This window comes from Bos taurus, chromosome 20, assembly GCF_002263795.3.
Source record: "Bos taurus isolate L1 Dominette 01449 registration number 42190680 breed Hereford chromosome 20, ARS-UCD2.0, whole genome shotgun sequence".
NCBI classification, from domain to species: Eukaryota; Metazoa; Chordata; class Mammalia; order Artiodactyla; family Bovidae; genus Bos; species Bos taurus.
The window spans coordinates 38,517,891-38,535,980 of record NC_037347.1 but is presented as its reverse complement, the minus strand read 5'-3'; the positions used below and the strand labels follow the sequence as shown (position 1 = coordinate 38,535,980).

Genomic DNA, 18,090 nt, shown 5'->3' with positions numbered 1-18,090 from the left:
AACCTAAAAGCTTTTAGCATCATATTTTAGGTATGATGTTAACTGTGAGCTTATCATATATGACCTTTATTATGTTGAGTTACATTCCTTACCTAATTTGTTGAGAATTTTTATCATGAAAGGATACTGAATTTTTTCAAGTTTTTTTTTCTATATTAATTGATACTATCAAAAAGGGAGCACTTAAATGAAAACATGGAAAATTCATTAGACCTGTCAGTTTGATCTACTCCAGTGGCCCTCAAAGTGTGGCCCTTGGACCAGCAGCATCAGCATCACCAGGAAACTTTTAGGAACGTGAATAATTAGGTCCCACCTCAGACCTTCTGAGTCAGAAACTCGAATCACAGCTCTCTGGCTTGGGGCCCATCATCTGTGTTAATAGGCCCTCCAGGTGATTTGATTCAGCTATGGATTGAGAATCACTGATCAACTCTTACATTGAACACATATTTACTGGATCTCTTCTATGCTCTGGAACTTGTCCTAGGCCTAGGATACAACAGTGAACAAGAATAACAGGAAACCTGCTCTCACAGAGCTTGCTGTTTGGGGGGGATCTGTAAACAACCAACTACATTGGAGTGTGGAGGTGCAATGAAAGTGAGGAGAGGAAAGTCCAGCTCTGGCCTGCCTCAGAGACCATTTCTAGAGTAGGAGAGCACTGAAGCATGAGGGAGGGTTGAAGTTAGACAATTGAAGATGGGAGTGGTTCTGGGTATAGGGTGAGGAGTTAGTTTCCAGCAGAGGTAGAGATGTGGAAGGTAAAGTGTGTCTTCAGAGAGAATATTGTATAGATGGCTCAGGGCTTTTAGCAAATTAAATGTTATCTGGCAGGATAACATTGGCCCAGAGGCCAAGCCATCAGAGGCCTTATAAGCTGTAAAGAGGGACTGTGTGGATCACAATAAACTGTGGAAAATTCTTCAAGAGATGGGAATACCAGACCACCTGATCTGACTCTTGAGAAATTTGTATGCAGGTCAGGAAGCAACAGTTAGAACTGGACATGGAACAACAGACTGGTTCCAAATAGGAAAAGGAGTTCGTCAAGGCTGTATATTGTCAACCTGTTTATTTAACTTATATGCAGAGTACATCATGAGAAACGCTGGACTGGAAGAAACACAAGCTGGAATCAAGATTGCTGGGAGAAATATCAATAACCTCAGATATGCAGATGACACCACCCTGATGGCAGAAAGGGAAGAGGAACTCAAAAGCCTATTGATGAAAGTGAAAGTGGAGAGTGAAAAAGTTGGCTTGAAGCTCGACGTTCAGAAAATGAAGATGATGGCATCCGGTCCCACCACTTCATGGGAAATAGATGGGGAAACAGTGGAAACAGTGTCAGACTTTATTTTTCTGGGCTCCAAAATCACTGCAGATGGTGACTGCAGCCATGAAATTGAAAGACTCTTACTCCTTGGAAGGAAAGTTATGACCAACCTAGATAGCATATTCAAAAGCAGAGACATTACTTTGCCAACAAAGGTTCGTCTAGTCAAGGCTATGGTTTTTCCAGTGGTCACGTATGGATGTGAGAGTTGGACTGTGAAGAAGGCTGAGCGCCGAAGAATTGATGCTTTTGAACTGTGGTGTTGGAGAAGACTCTTGAGAGTCCCTTGGACTGCAAGGAGATCCAACCAGTCCATTCTGAAGGACATCAGCCCTGTGATTTCTTTGGAAGGAATGATGCTAAAGCTGAAACTCCAGTCCTTTGGCCACCTCATGCAAAGAGTTGACTCATTGGAAAAGACTCTGATGCTGGGAGGGATTGGGGGCAAGAGGAGAAAGGGACGACAGAGGATGAGATGGCTGGATGGCATCACTGACTCGATGGATGTGAGTCTGAGTGCACTCCGGGGAGTTGGTGAGGGACAGGGAGACCTGGCGTGCTGCGATTCATGGGGTTGCAAAGAGTCGGACACAACTGAGCGACTGATCTGATCTGATCTGATCCTGAGTGCAAAGGGGAACAAGAGTGACAGACCAGACTGACATTTAGGAAGGTCAGTCTGGCTTCACTTTTAAAAATAGATGACAGGAGGATGTCCAAGTTATAGCTGTTTCTGTAATCCAGGTAAGGAATTATTCCAGTTTACATTTAGAGTAGTAGCAGTAGTGATGGAAAGGAGTGGCTTCAGGAGCTATTTGAGAAGTAAAATCAATGAGAAAAACTGACTGCTTAGACATGGAGAAGTGAAAAGTGGGATGAGCAGCCAGGTGTCTGGCGTGGGCAGCCGAGTGCATGGAGGAGTCGTTAGCTATGATACAGAAGATGGTAAGAACAGACGGGGAGGAAGGTGATTCAGGTTGTGAATGTAAGTAGGACAAATCTGTGTGTCTGAAATATGAAGGGCCATTTGAAGGCACTTCTTTTATTCACCTAATTACATCTATCTGGTCTACTCAGTGGTGTTCTGTTAACTGAAGAGAAATCCAGGCTTCTTAGACATATGAAGAAGTAATACTGTTTATCCAGTATCAGAGTCACTCTGATAGAGTCACTCCTTTTTCAGTGAAAAATTCAAAGAATAACTCTGCCATCTCTTTGTGCTGAAAGGTAATTTCTTACTTTGAATTCACATTTATTAATATTTTGCTCAGCCAGCTTGATAGTCACTCTTTTCATTAGATGAATTACAGGTTATGAAAATTTGATGATTAAAAAGTAGCTTTTAAAATAACTACCTATTTCACATTTCATTAACGAGCAGTGAGATTTTGAACACATTTTCATTTATATTATAAAACAGCTGTGTGTTGGCTGCTAGGTTTTTTCTTTCTACTTTTTTGCTTGTAATTCAGGACTGACATTTACTTAGAAAATGTTACTTAGAGATATTACTTAGAAAACTGGATGAATAAATGCTTTCTGGCTTCCGTCACTTTCTACGAGAATGTTCACAGCTTCGATTTTTTCAGTCTCTAGCTAGAGATCTGTTCAGGGATCTAGCAACCTAAGGGACACTGAATAAAGTTGATTCTCTGACTAATATTTCCACTAAAGGAACTCCATCTCTGTGCTGCTTCTTCTCTGTGTTTGGTGAAGCCACTGTCCTCCAAGAGAGCTACTCGGACATATTTAGAGAATTAAAGCAATGATATGCACCAGAGTTAGCTCCTAGCTCCAACTCTTGGGAAAGGCAGAGGTCGTGACAATCAAATTGAGCATGTTTTGGATTGTGTATATGTATACATCTTCCCCAAATATAATTATATATAGTTAAAAGAGAAATGTGACTTCTATTATTTTCTATTTTATTCATTGCAGATATAGACTATTTCATGTACATTATGGGTTAAACACACATTTATAGGCTTCCCTGAACACCTAAGCATAACATATTTTCTTTCTGTGAGAAAATGTGTCCCAAATTCTAATGAAATTTTGAGGAAAAGTCTATACATAAAACATGAACTACTTGTACAATGGAACAAAAAAATCTTTTCCACTCAACTGTTTAGTACAAGTCCTAATACAGTTGACGGTTCTTCATACTGAAGCTTTATATATGTAACATTGACTCAGCCATTCAACAGTAATTTTGCTTTCCTTTTCAATCACAATATGTTGTCATCTAAGCAATAGCCAAGACCTATCTAACCAGCCCAGTTTTTATAAGGATCAGAATGACCAGCTCTCATCTCAACAACCAAATTGCCTTGCCATATAAACACAGCCAAATATATTCCACATTAATACTCCACATTAAGTATAGAATTCACTTGGAATAATAAATCAAGGCTATACTTTTAATAAATATGGCTTTGACTGTGCCATCACAAACCACCCCCAAATGTGGTAGATAACTTGGGCAGGGATCAGCTGTATGCCTTTGCTGGTCTTACTTGTCCTGTCTCAGAGGCTGGCTGAGGCTGACTGACTTGGGAGAGTTTCATCAGTTCCAACTGAGAAGGCTGGTATCTCTCCATCTATGGTTTCTCATTTTTTAACTGAGCAGAAAATATGGTAACAGTGGCAGAGGTCACAGGAGAATTAATTCAGGCCCCAAGTGTTTTGTTTCATTTTATTTTGTGTTCACTAATGTCCCATTGGCCAGTTCAAGTCAGAGGCCACCCCTTACCCATTTAAGAAGTGGCGAAATAGATTCTGCTTTTTGATGGGAATATCTGCAGGATAGCACTGCAAGGCTATGGATGAAGAAAGATGAAGAACCTATAGTCGTTTTTACATTCTGCCTGACCTCCACTGGCAACACAGGCAACAAATTATTAACGTTAAAACTTCTAGAATGTTATAACTAGATGAAACAGGTTTCAAAGTTGTTCATGATTTTATTTTTTATTTGATATGTTACTAATAGAAAAAAAATTTATGTTTATTTTCAATTGAACTTTTATTTAATCTACATTTTTATATAGTTCCCAAGTTCAAGTTTTGCTACTTTCCATAGAGTGTTGTTGTTTGTATCTTGATTCTGAAAAAATATATAGTATTTCTCCCTTAATCTGAAACACTGTCGTTAGTGATGCCAGATTTTATTCCTAAACAACTGGATTGAAAGTGAAAGAGTTAGTTGCTCAGTTGTGTCTGACTCTTTGTGATCCCATGGATTGCACCCACCAGGCTCCTCTGTCCATGGAATTCTCCAGACAAGAATACTGGAGTAGGTTGCCATTCCCTTCTCCAGGGGATCTTCCCAACCCAGGGATTGAACCCAGGTCTCCTGCTTTACAGGCAGATTCTTTACCATCTAGTGTTAAATAGACAACTGACATGTAGATGTTCTTCCAAGTCTTCTCCCTGGAGAAGTTTAATTACCTCCTCCTTCCACATGGTGTCTCTGTTTAGACAGACTGAGAGAACTTAAAGATGCCTTGGAGACCATCTTCTACCCAAACCCCTCATTTCACCTGTCAAGAAATACTCCCTGAAAATCCAAGGTACTTGCCCAAGGCCACACAGCCAGTCAATGGTAGAGGTGGAGCTGCAGTGACCAAGGCCTCCGATTGCCAGTTTAATGCTTCTTCCACTGTTAATGCTTGTTCCCCTTCTTTCTCTTAAAATAGCCAAGGGACGAGTGCATCTAGTTTCTCTCTCAGGTTACAACCACTCTCAGGTTTTCTAAGGTAAACTGTAGGTCATTTCCTCTTAGCCTCTTCTCCAGTCTCCCCATCTTATCACGTAGAAATTGAGATGGCCCTGCCAGGAACTTATCAGATCTGCCATTCTCAGCCAGACAATGTCTGCATTTGTCTTTATCACTAATATTTATATTGAGCGCATAGAGCACAATTCCAAGTTTCTGAAAACATACTTAAAATTTGAGAGTTAGCCTTTGTTTATAAAACCTTGAAAACAATTACCTAAATTATTTTTGATCAGATTTTAAAGGAAGTAATCATCATTTAAGATGACTGAGTTGCAAGACCATATGCTTCTGGATACCAAAATTATATAACCCTTGGTGGAAATTTTCATTTTTATAGCTTGAATTTTTTGCCATGTTTGACTTGAAATCAAATGGCAAAAACTGATGCAGGTGAATACTATGCCTTTTACACATAATGTATGTGTAAGCTTCTCAGCTCAGTGGGCTGAGCAAAAGTGGACATGGCCTTGACAAATGACTGGCTTTTGCAATGGTGCTTCCAGGAGGCTTATCGGGAGGAGCAGTTGATCAACCGGCTGATGCGACAGTCCCAGCAGGAACGCAGGATCGCTGTGCAGCTCATGCATGTTCGGCACGAAAAGGAAGTTTTGTGGCAAAACAGAATTTTCAGAGAAAAACAATATGAGGAAAGACGGCTTAAAGACTTCCAGGATGCTCTTGATCGAGAAGCGGTAAACAATACCTCTCTTAGCAATCCTTCTAAGGTTTCTTTTGATCCTTTCTACCGCGTCAAGGTAAACAGGTCTCCATTTAGGTGCCAATCATTTCACGAGTCAGTTTTTTTATATGATCTCTCTATTATCTGCCTGTTTTTACTTTTGTACAGCTACACCAACAGTGCACATCCACATACTATGCTCTCTCCCTTCAGTCTTGATTCTTCAAATATTTCACACTCACCACCAGTCCTTGTGTCCACGTCTCTCTGATCTTTTTGGTTGTCTGAAGGTCTCCAGTAGATTCTTCAAGAACTGCTCATGGGAACACTATTCCCTGAGTGCTTGTGTATTGATAACAATATGTGCCTTTTATACGAGTCAGTTTTGCCCTGTATAAAATCCTTAGTTCACATTTTCTACCTTTGACTATCTTAAACACTTTATTCCATTTTCTTCAGGTATTAAGTGTTGCTGTCCAAAAAAAACAAACAAACAAAAAAAAAACCAGATAATCTAAGTTTCATCTCCTTGAGTCATTACTGTTGTTTTTTAGATGCATAAAGGACTTTCTTTTTCTTTAAAATCCACTAAGTTTACTGGGATGTTATTAGTGTTCATTATTCTAGATGGATACTCTTCTCAGGAAATGGGAGCATTTTCAAGCTGCCTCCTTTTTATAAGATACCATGAGTCTTTAATAAGCAATACCTTGCTTTCTGGTAAAACAAGATTTCCCAGGCCCATATTGTAGTCTTTTTTCCTCAGAACTAGAACAAGCCATTTTTACTGGGGACCCTGGTTCAATGTAGTTGAGAATGGTTACAGAGCCAAGATATGGGTGCCAGGTATGCTCTTGGCCAACGTGTATCGTGTTGAGGTCCTCTATAGCTCTGAAAGTCAAAGTATCTAATCTTTTAGTTATTTGATATATTAGCATCTTCCTTATTTTTATATGTATTACAGTTTTAATAACCAAAATAGATTTATATTATCAAGGGATTTATATGGATCACTTCTTATCTTTTTCCTATTGAGGTTGTTTCAAATTTATACAATCCATTCATCCAGATTTGATTGAAGAAGTATAAAACTTATATGGGAAGCATTTTAGATAGCTTGTCTTTACTGTCATAAACTATTCATAAAACCAGGCTGTGCAGAAGAGAAAAGCTTACAGAAAATAGGAAGGCAATGCTTTATGTATAAATCAATATAAATTTGCTTTATAAACCATGCTGATCATGATTTCCACTGTGATATTTCATGAAAATGAATTGCAGCTAGTGTCAAAATTAGGCAATTTTTATTTTATTCCCCAGAGTCAGGAAACTGACCAGTGCTTTTGCCTTTGTAGAACAGATATAGCCGAAACATTAGGAGGAGGGCAGGGAGCCATACCCCCTGTATTAGACCTGCATAATCTCAAGTGTCTTCAAGAGGTGAATTATCTGGAGGATTGTTTCATTTCTCTTCTTTGACAAGAGTAAACTTGAATGGATTCTGTGGCATTTGCTTACATGAGAAATAAGTGCCTATTTACTAAATATATTTTTTTCACAAGCCTAGTTAATTCTGTTAAGAATAGCAAAGTCCTAGTCTCTTGGAGCAGGACTGCTCTCACTGTGGTAAGCAGCATGACCTGTTCTCTCCTTACCTGACTTGAACTCACTTCAGATGATTGAGACACTTGGTCTCCCAGAGCCTCGGTGGTCAGAATTGTGAGGCTCTGAATCCCCTGAAAAAAAAAAATTCACATCCCTTTCTCTTACATGATTACTTTTTCCCAAAGCTGAGGTATCTGCCTCCCCAGCACCCTTCTCTCTGAGATAACTTGTTTTCACAGTTTGAATGTATTACCTCTTGCAGTAGGAGTGCATGGTGCCTAAGTAGGGAGTGGGGAGGAAAGGAAGAAAGAGAGAGAGAATTTCATGTTTCTGACCATCAGGAGTTGGTTTTGCTTTTAAGTTAAATATGCTGATCTCTTTTTTGAAGGCAACTGGGCATCAATTCTATTTTAATTAAAACGGTTCCTGGTTTCAAATTTCAGTGCCACCTGCTATTATTATCAATAATTCATTGCAGTAATGTTTACCACTTGTGAGTATTCACTTTGAGTCCAGCACTGAGTTGTGTTCATCTCGTGCATTATCATTCTCACAGCGTCATTGGCAGTGGACACTGCTCGTGTCTACATATCACACGTCAGGAAAATGAAACTTAGAAAGCTCAAAGTTGCACAGCTTGGTGGAGAAGCCAGAGCACAGTGGCTCTCAGAGTCTAGGCTCATCACCACTGAGATTTACTGCCTCCCACAGATTTCCTTTCTCCTTTTCCTTCTTTATTTAGGGCTGCAACCCACTTTGCTGTGATGGGACCGGAAATTGTGGTGGGTTTAGCATGGGGGAGGAGAAAGGGGTAGAAATAGCAGACTCTGAGGCTAAAAAAGAAGGAAGAAAGGCCTGGAAGGAAAGAGAGAGTGAGGAGAGAGGAAGGGAGGGAGGAGAACTGAGAGGAAGCTGCTTTGTTCCTGCAGAAGGAATTCCTGGGCTCCTGAGGTTTGAGTTCCATAGCATCCTAAATATTCCACATGCCTTCCAGGCTCTTTGTAGTATCAATAAACCCACCTCACAACCCATTTCACTGGCTCGCTCCATAAAGTCTCACCTGACTTCTCCTAGACTCTTGGATTTCTCTTCCCTCCACACTTTGAGAAGCATGCCGTAAGCATACTTACGCTTAAACCAGGTGCTTTCTCCATGACAACAGGGCCTATGAAGCAATACAGCAACAATAACAAGTACTAGTGTAATTCCTGAACTGCCAAATGTTCAGAATCTACCTTAGAGGTCACCTAAGCTAACTCCTTTCCCAGCAAAAATAAAGCAAACTAACAAAATAAAGCAGCAACAGCAAAACAAATGAAGCTCCCCTTTGATTCAGTGGACAGCAGCAGCCCATTGTCATGTATTTCGCCCCTTGTGACTAAGGTATTTGCTCTCACAGTTAATTTCTGTTCATGCCAAGTCTTTATACCATCCCGGCCTCACAGTAGAGAAATGGAGATGTAGGAGCTTTCAGTTTGGCCCAGGTCCCGTAGCTAGTGGGGCTTCCCAGGCGGTGCAGTGGTAAAGAATCTGCCTGCCAATGCAGGAGACACTGAAGGCGCGGGTTTGGTTCCTGGGTTGAGAAGATCACTTGGAGTAGGAAATGACACACCACCCCAATATTCTGGCCTGGAAAATCCCAGGGACAGAGAAGCCTGGGGAGCTACAATCCAGCAGCTGAGCACTCATGCCATGCCCGCAGCTAGGACTTGATCCCTGTACAAACTGAGGCTTGAATTCAACCACAGCTCCTCTAGGCCCACATTAACCACCACTGTACATTCATTGGGTTATCTTGGGAGGTAGGTTACACTGGGAGGCAGGTCTTGTTTCTGGAGCATGTCAGCACATGATTGAATTTCTCAAGGAGTTGGTATAACTATTTGAAAACATTTGGTTGTGCCAAGTTTGGCCTTTTACTTGGTATAAGGAAAGGGTTCCCTAAACAAAATAAGAATGCAAACCAAGCAGAGAGTGATGCCAAACCATTTAAATATTTTCTTACTTTCTATATAAATACATGTCTTTATGAATTTATCAATTTATTAAGGCTGTAACAGCAGAAGGCTTCATTGTCTAAACACATTTAACATTTGTTGGCAAATGTATGATATTCTCAAGCCAGTATAATCAGGGAATTTCCAAAGTATTTTCTAAGTATAAGTCAGTATTCCATAAGTCTCATGCTAAAAGACATTGGGCATTAGCCAGAGTAGATATGTTAGATTAATTTGTCTTCTGAGATGGGCACGAAGGGGCCGGCTATGCCTGGTGCCCTGCACAACTTGCCTGTTTCTCTGTGACCCCCAACTCTCTTTGCAGCCCATGAACTCAGGACTTCTTAAATACTTCAGATCTAATTTATCATTAATCCATGCAGAATACTTTTCTCTGCACTAGGTTTTGCTGATAACATAAGCTAAGGGTGAACTATTTCTAATAAATTGTCTTTACCATGATATTTAGTACTTAATGTATTAAGGAGAAAGTACTCTCTTATGATTTATCATTTTCCTGATATAAAAGGAGGTTTCATTCTATTTAGAGTTTTTTTTTTTTTTGGTATTGAAATGATGACATTATTTTTACTGAATCACTGTCCAGTTATGGTGATTTATGGGAGAGGAGTTTGGGGGAAAATGGATACATGTATATGTATGACTGAATCCCTTTGCTGTTCATCTGAAACTGTCACAACATTGTTTGTTAATTGGCTGTACCCCAATACAAAATCAAATCTTTAAAATCTATGTCTTTTCCTTCTCAGGCTTTAGCCAGACAAGCCAAGATTGATTTTGAAGAACAAGCCCTCAGAGATAAGGAAATTCATGAGCAGATCGCCATAGAAAGAGCTCAAGCTCGTTACGAAAAGCATTACTCGATATGTGCAGAAATTTTGGATCAGATACTTGATTTGTCCACTAAGGTGGCAGACTATCGATTGTTGACAAATAAGTAAGTGTTGTTTTTTTATAGTTAATACAATAGAGACACCAAAGAAAATGAGAAAAGAGTAAGATTGTGGCACTAAATTGATGAGTAAAGAGAGACAGTGATTATTCTTCAAAGACTAAGAAGTGGGGTCCAGAATACCTTGATTACAGACTTATTTCACCCAGTTACTAGCCTGATTTAATTTGTATTTATGTATTTTAACATTTAAACCTTGTGTCTAAATTCTCTATAATTTATAAAGATGACTATAATAATTTATTTAAGATATTAGGAACTTCCTAGAAGACTGAAATTAAAGTTTTTTGTTTTACTAATCAAAATCACTTTTCATTGCACATTCTTTCTAAAAGGAGTCGACCTATTTGTAAGGAAACATTTAACAGTAGAGAAAATATTAAGAATACACTGTATGCCAAAATCAGAACAAAAGGATAGGACTTCCCGGTTGTCTAGCTGTTAGGATTCTGGGCTTTCACTGGCATAGCCTGGATTAAATCCCTGCTTGGCGAACTGAGATCATGCAAGCCATTCAGCACTGCCAGATAAAGTAGAAAGTTAAAAACAAGGAATACGTTGAAACATAGTTATAGAGGTGTCAGTAGATAGCCAGTTCCTGCAACTGAGCTGCAAATTTTATCTGTGCTTCCAGGTGGAAAAAGCAAAAAGAGCAACACAGTTTGTCATATGATGTCTAATTTCCGTTTCTAGCTCTTTACAGAATACATCACTCTTCTTGGTTCTCAATTTAGAAAAATGGTTTTCTCTTGTGGCCCCAGCTAAGATACAAGTAGTGTAGTGGATCTGTGGAGAATGATCTCAGCAACAGCTTTTAAGCAAATATGGCATCTGGCTTCAGAGACCAATTTCTTGTGATGTCCTTTGCTGGAAGCTGAAGGGGAGTGCTATCACGGCAGATCTCAGCAAAACCAAAAGGATAAGGCACTCCACTTAAGTCTGTACACTTTTGATGTTATCCAGACTGAGATCTTCTTGAAAACCCACAGTGAAAAGAATGAAGGCCCCATGATATTCAGGGTCAATAGAAGATGGGGAGATAATCCCATCACCTCTGGACTTGACAGGAACTTTCTCCACTGCTCTCACCCTGACAGCCATGTTTCTGACATCAGTTCAGTTCAGTTGCTCCTTATCTGACTCTTTGTGACGCCATGGACTGCAGCACGCCAGGCTTCCCGGTCCATCACCAACTCTGGGAACTTGCTCAAACTCATATCCATTGAGTCGGTGATGCCATCCAACCATCTCATCCTCTGTCGTCCGCTTCTCCTCCTGCCTTCAATCTTTCCCAACATCAGGGTCTTTTTTTTTTTTTTTTTTAACTTTACATAATTGTATTAGTTTTGCCAAATATCAAAATGAATCCGCCACAGGTATACATGTGTTCCCCATCCTGAACCCTCCTCCCTTCTCCCTCCCCATACCATCCCTCTGGGTCGTCCCAGTGCACTAGCCCCAAGCATCCAGTATCGTGCATCGAACCTGGACTGGCATCTCGTTTCATACATGATATTTTACATGTTTCAATGCCATTCTCCCAAATCTTCCCACCCTCTCCCTCTCCCATAGAGTCCATACGACTGTTCTATACATCAGTGTCTCTTTTGCTGTCTCGTACACAGGGTTATTGTTACCATCTTTCTAAATTCCATATATATGTGTTAATATACTGTATTGGTGTTTTAACATCAGGGTCTTTTCCAATGAGTCAGTTCTTCGCCTCAGGTGGCCAAAGTATTTGAGCATCAGCATTGGTCCTTCCAATGAATATTCAGGACCGATTTCCTTTACGATTGACTGATTTGATCTCCCCACAGTCCAAGGGACTCTCAAGAGTCTTCTCTAACACCACAGTTCAAAAATATGTTTCTGACATAATGCTGTATAAAAACTACTAAATGCAATAACATAATGATGAAGACATTTGAAAATAAAACTATAATGGTACAAGATTGAGAAAAGAAAAGTAAGACTAAAAATTGAAAGGTGATACAATGCATTATGATGATAAAAATAGAGTAATAAGATAAAAACAGAGTAATAGAATAAAAAATAGAATATAGTAGAGTTAAATATAAAAACATAAAAAGATAATTCAGAGTGGGGGAAGTGCAGCTTGGTTTCCCTAAGTAAAAGCTCATAATTCAAAATTAAAACATAAACAGAAATCTTGTTCTACTGTGGGAAAATGGAGTGGATGCCCCTTTCCCTATTTCTCCCACTAAGTACAATGAAAAACCCTGGACATTGTGAATGAAACAAGCATAAGAAGGCTCTGAAGATGGAAGGAAGAAGTGGGACTGGCTGATGACCTCAGGACTCTGTAACGAGCTTCCTCAGTTCTTTCTCTTTTTGCCTCACACATCCCAGATTGGAACTGAATATTCTGGAAACAGAGATACTAATGGTGTAGACAAAAAATAGACCCAACAAGAACCTGCTGTCTCTAGTCAGTTAAGGAGCAGCCTAGCAAGATGAAAAACTTTCAGACGATAACCAGTCTTTTCCAACTATCACATGCAAGAAAAATGTAGTCCCACTTCCACCTCGGCCAGCAAAGGCAAGGAGGGAGCCTGTCTTCCACCCTCACAAGACTGTAACAAGGGACCCCATCACCCCCACCAGGGTACAATCCCAGAGGCCAGGTAGGAAGCATGGACTTCCACCCCTACCAGGCACAACTGACCACTGCTCCCTCCCCATGAAGGTCATGTTAGAGGAGCCAAGGGAGGTTCAGGACGTTCACCATCGCCCGGTGGTCACAAGGCCACCACCACTGTGGTAGAGACCTTGTGAGGGGACAGAACTGCCACCTCCTTCATCAGCAACAAAGATGCCCTTCCCTCAGGTGATGAGGAAGTCCACATGGGGACTTTTGTCCACACTGGTCAGTAACATGATGGCCCCTTCTCCTTCCCTTGCTCAAGCAATGTCAGAAAAAAACAGCTAGAACAGAAGGCTTATTCACGATCCAGAGTGTCATAGCATGATCCAAAAATGTGCAGACTTCAATAAAAAGAAAAGCCGTGCATCATACCAAAAACCAGGGAGAGTTCAAACTGAATGTAAAAACGAAATATATAAAATGAAATTTCCAGAGTTATTAATAGCATAAGTTTTTAAGGGGCCTTTACTTTGAAATTTTGTGTCTAAAAAGCAATATAGAAGTGCTTATATATGGGTTGAATTGTTCCCCTGCCCCAGAAAGCTATATTAAAAATTCTACCCGCCCCATATCCCAGAGTGTAACATTGTTTGGAGATAGTCTTCACTGATTATTTAAGATCAGGTCATACCCATGGAAGGTGGGGCCCTGATTAAAGATGCCTGGTGTCCTTATAAGAAATAGAAAAGATGCATATAGAGAGAACACCTTGTGATCACATCAGGAGAGAATCACACAGCTGCCAGTCAGAGAATGCCACCCGTGGTAGAGACTGGAAAGGAGACTGTGAGAAGCGGGTTTCTCACATACCTGCTCCATGAACGCCTCTGTTGGGTGAGGCTGTGGAGATAGTCTCATCCCTGCTGGCTGGGGGCTAGCATGAAAGGAGCTAGACGGTAATCACCTGTCCTAGGGGCAACGTTGAGTTTTCTTTTCACCCATAGAAGGATTATTTCTGTGTCAAATAGGTGACCTAAAAATCCCCTTACAGAGCACAAACTTAACTAGTAAGGTGAGGACTTCCTGTGTGCACTGTTTTTGACTATCATAATATTTTGTAGAGTCGTATACTAGTCTGACTTCTGTTACTCTCTAAATCCTACTTTGTGAAAATTAATATTGAGAGAACATTGATTATATGAAGTCATTTTTATTTTAATGAAAAATACACAAAATTTTAAAATTCCAGGAGCATTAATATCAAACTTTGAAGGGGTCATTTGCTTTTAAGTGTATTTTACTTGCAAGTCAATACAGTGTTTACACATATATGTTAAGATCTTTTTAGTCTCTACTACTAACTGTCAAGATAACGTTATTCTCTCTGTACTTTCCTAAACAAGATGTTATCAACATTTTTTTTTTCCAAGAGCACAGGGATATTTTTGGTATCAGACTTCTTACATGAACTGACTTTTGTTAAGACTTAACAAAATTATCAATATTCAGATAAGAGAATATTGATTCAGTAATTGCCACATTAAGTTTTTGACAATATATAAGTTGTTAGTCATTTCCTTCAACGCAGGAGCCCATGCCATTTTAATAATTCTTATGTTAGAATTTTTCTGTGCCTGAGTATATTAGTTTAAAAACTTCATATCTCTGTAATCTCTAATAAATATAAATATTTTATTAATGGAAAACAAAATATATTTGAGGTTTGCATTTAATGAAAAACTACTGTTGTGGATAAAAATACACAACATAAAATTTACCATTTTAACCTTTTTTAAGTGACTTCCAACCCTTTCAAAGTTCACTAGCATTGGGTACAGTCACACTGTTGTGCAACCATTCCCATCATCTATCTCCAGAACTTTTTCATCATCCCAAACTGAAGTGATGTACCCATTACATAATAACTCCCCATTCCCCTTCCCTCCAGCCCCTTGTAACCTCTGTTCTGTTCTCCGTTTCTATGAATCTGTCTATTTTAGGTACCACATATTAGTAAAATCATATTTGTCCTTTTGTATCTGGCTTATTTCATTTTAGTATGATGTCTTCAAGGTTTATGCATGTTGTAGCATGTCTCACGATGAAATACAGCTTTTTAGGTTGTAATTTCAAGCTCTAGTCCCACTATTTTTAGAGAAATGCATCTGAGTTATGTTAGGCTCTTTCCTTCTTTTGCACATTTTGTTCCTCTTGGAACTATTTTTTGATTACTCTGTCCTGACTACCTCCAAGTCATTCATCTGACTTAAATAGAAAAAGTACTGAAAAATAATTGCAAAGGTTACCAGATGTTCAGTGACAATAAAAGCCACCATACCTTGGATTTTTCTGTTACAATTACTTGCAAATATGCAAACTAGTTATCATATTAAAGGGGCCTTGGAAAGTATTTAGTCTATTTTGCAAAAGAGGACACTGATATTGGAACAGTTAAATGATATTCAAAGCTTGTACAGCCATTTAGTATCACAGCTGGAAATCAAAGAACCTAAGTTTTATGATTAGTGGTCATTATTTTTAGATATAGTGTGCTTTTAGTGCACAGTCAAAGCAAGTTTGGCTTTAGGTAACATTCATTCATTCATACTACTAAGTTTCAGCCATTTTACTGGCTGTTAGGAATGTCATAGTAAGTGGAACCTCTGGCCTCAAATAGCAGACCCTGGGAAATGAACATGGTAATAGAAAGGCTAAGATTTAAGATGTGTATTTAACTAACCATTGATTTATCTCAACCTTTTTTTTTTCCTTTGTTGCTGTAGCCTGATCCCATATAAGTTGATGCATGATTGGAAGGAACTGTTTTTTCATGGAAAACCCATATATGAGCAAGCCTCTCTTAGACATTTACCAACTAAGCTCTCTGCAGAACACCTTATAGAACTGGAGAAAAGGAACTTGCTAGATAACAATGATTATGAAGAATATAAGGTACCTATCAATGTGGAATAATTAAAGAGCATGCAACATAATAAATGCCATTGCTTTAGCATTAATTTTGTGATATTATTTCTCTTCATCTCTATTAAATAAAATGGGGTGTTTTGTGTTCCCTTAGTTTAATTTGTATTTATAGTAATAACTTAAATGCCTAGCCTATTCATAATCCATTATCTATTACTTCCAGTAATATTGGAGAGTGGTCTGAAATAAAACTAAGCATAATGCAATAGGTGGATTTCAGAAGTTTGAAGTTTTTAATTTATTCATTAGCAGTTTTCTTTGTGTGAGCTATCTACCTTTGCTTCAAAACCCCTGGTTAAATGTGTTTTCCTAGTAATTTATCTACATAGCATATTGCTTTTAGAGGAAAATAAGAGGGGAGAAGATCTGAGTTTTTGAGTGACATAGATGCATTTTTATTCAATAATTTGATTCAGTGGTTTTTTTTTTTTATTATTTTAATATGGGTGCCAGCTGTGCTTCTTAAAAGAGCTGCTGAAAGACCATTGGGATAAACCAGACTGAGATCTCATTCCTGGCACTGCCAACTGCTAACTATGAGGCCTTAAGTGCTAAGAGTCTTGATTTCATATCTGATATATTAAATGGGGATACCAATATGACTATCTTATTGTGTTGTTGCGAAACTTGTTTAAGATAATATGTGTTAAACACTTAGCCAAGTACAATACATGTTGAATGCACATGCTGCTGCTGCTGCTAAGTCGCTTCAGTCGTGTCCGACTCTGTGCCACCCCATAGACGGAAGCCCACCAGGGTCCCCCGTCCCTGGGATTCTCCAGGCAAGAACACTGGAGTGGGTTGCCATTTCCTTCTCCAGTGCATGAAAGTGAAAAGTGAAAGTGAAGTCGCTCAGTCGTGTCCGACTCTGTGTGACCCCATGGACTGCAGCCCACCAGGCTCCTCCATCCATGGGATTTGCCAGGCAAGAGTACTGGAGTAGGGTACCATTGCCTTCTCCGTGAAAGCACATAATATGTACTAATTTCTTTCCTGACCACCCTGCCCTCCCTATCCCACTTCATCTCACCTTTAGCAGGAAAGATGTGAAACAAATAGCTATGGGATAGAAGTTCTGGAGAAATATGATTGAATGAGTTTTAGAAGGGTAGTAAGTACAATATGGAAAAAAAAGATAATTTGACCCAATCATTTCCTGATATTTAGCAAATACTCAATGTTTATTGAAAGAAGGCACAAATAAAATGAATGAGTGACAATAAACAGGGCAAAGTGTAAAATAACACTAATATGAAAATATTAAAAGAAGATAAGCGTTTTATAAAGAGAGAGACTTTGTTGTTATTATGAGAAACTAAATGTATATCATATTTTAATTGGGTAAGTCTATATATACATCTCACTAAAATAATTGCTTATTAAGGATTGACCAGAACCTCATAGGATATATGTTCATATTTATTTGCATGGTTATAGAATTTTGGCACCCCACTCCAGTACTCTTGCCTGGAAAATCCCACGTACGGAGGAGCCTGGAAGGCTGCAGTCCATGGGGTCGCTGAGGGTCAGACACGACTGAGCGACTTCACTTTCGCTTTTCGCTTTCATGCATTGGAGAAGGAAATGGCAACCCACTCCAGTGTTCTTGCCTTGAGAATCCCAGGGACGGGGGAGCCTGGTGGGCTGCCGTCTATGGGGTCGCACAGAGTCGGACATGACTGAAGCGACTTAGCAGCAGCAGAATATTCTAGATCTAGTATGTCAACCTAAAATACAATGCTCCCTAATAAAATTCTTTGACATTCTCAACCTATGTGAAGGTATTTATTTCCATTGTAGATTCAAAGTCATTTTATTTGACAGATTTTGCTGACTCATGAAATACTTCTTTCTGAATTATTTCTTAACCAGATCTATCTTGTTGCTTTCATAAATCAAGAGACCTGGTAGTCTGCAGCTTAGCAAAAACTTGTCTTTTTAACTTTTTTTCTTGTTTGGGAAATTGTTACCACAGGAACATGCTTGTCTTAGCCACATCCTGAAGCAGCTGGTACATTTCTTTTGCAGCAAATTATAAACATTTTTTAGGAGTATGTGAACGTCTGAAAATGCAATGTATTTTGTTTCTGGATTTTGCTGTTGTCCTGGAAGTGAATATTACC

General features: G+C 39.2%; 1 protein-coding gene across 6 annotated transcripts in view; it reads left to right on the top strand.

Moving 5' to 3' along the window:
- SPEF2 (sperm flagellar 2) overlaps positions 1–18,090 on the top strand; it is a 202,549-nt gene that overhangs the window by 36,043 nt on the left and 148,416 nt on the right. For all 6 annotated transcript variants that reach the window (XM_059878899.1, XM_002696381.6, XM_010816825.4 and 3 more), the window contains 3 exons: positions 5,624–5,812; positions 10,172–10,359; positions 15,766–15,934. In XM_059878899.1, the coding sequence (XP_059734882.1) occupies positions 5,624–5,812; positions 10,172–10,359; positions 15,766–15,934 (546 nt within the window). The remainder of the gene's footprint in view (positions 1–5,623; positions 5,813–10,171; positions 10,360–15,765; positions 15,935–18,090) is intronic.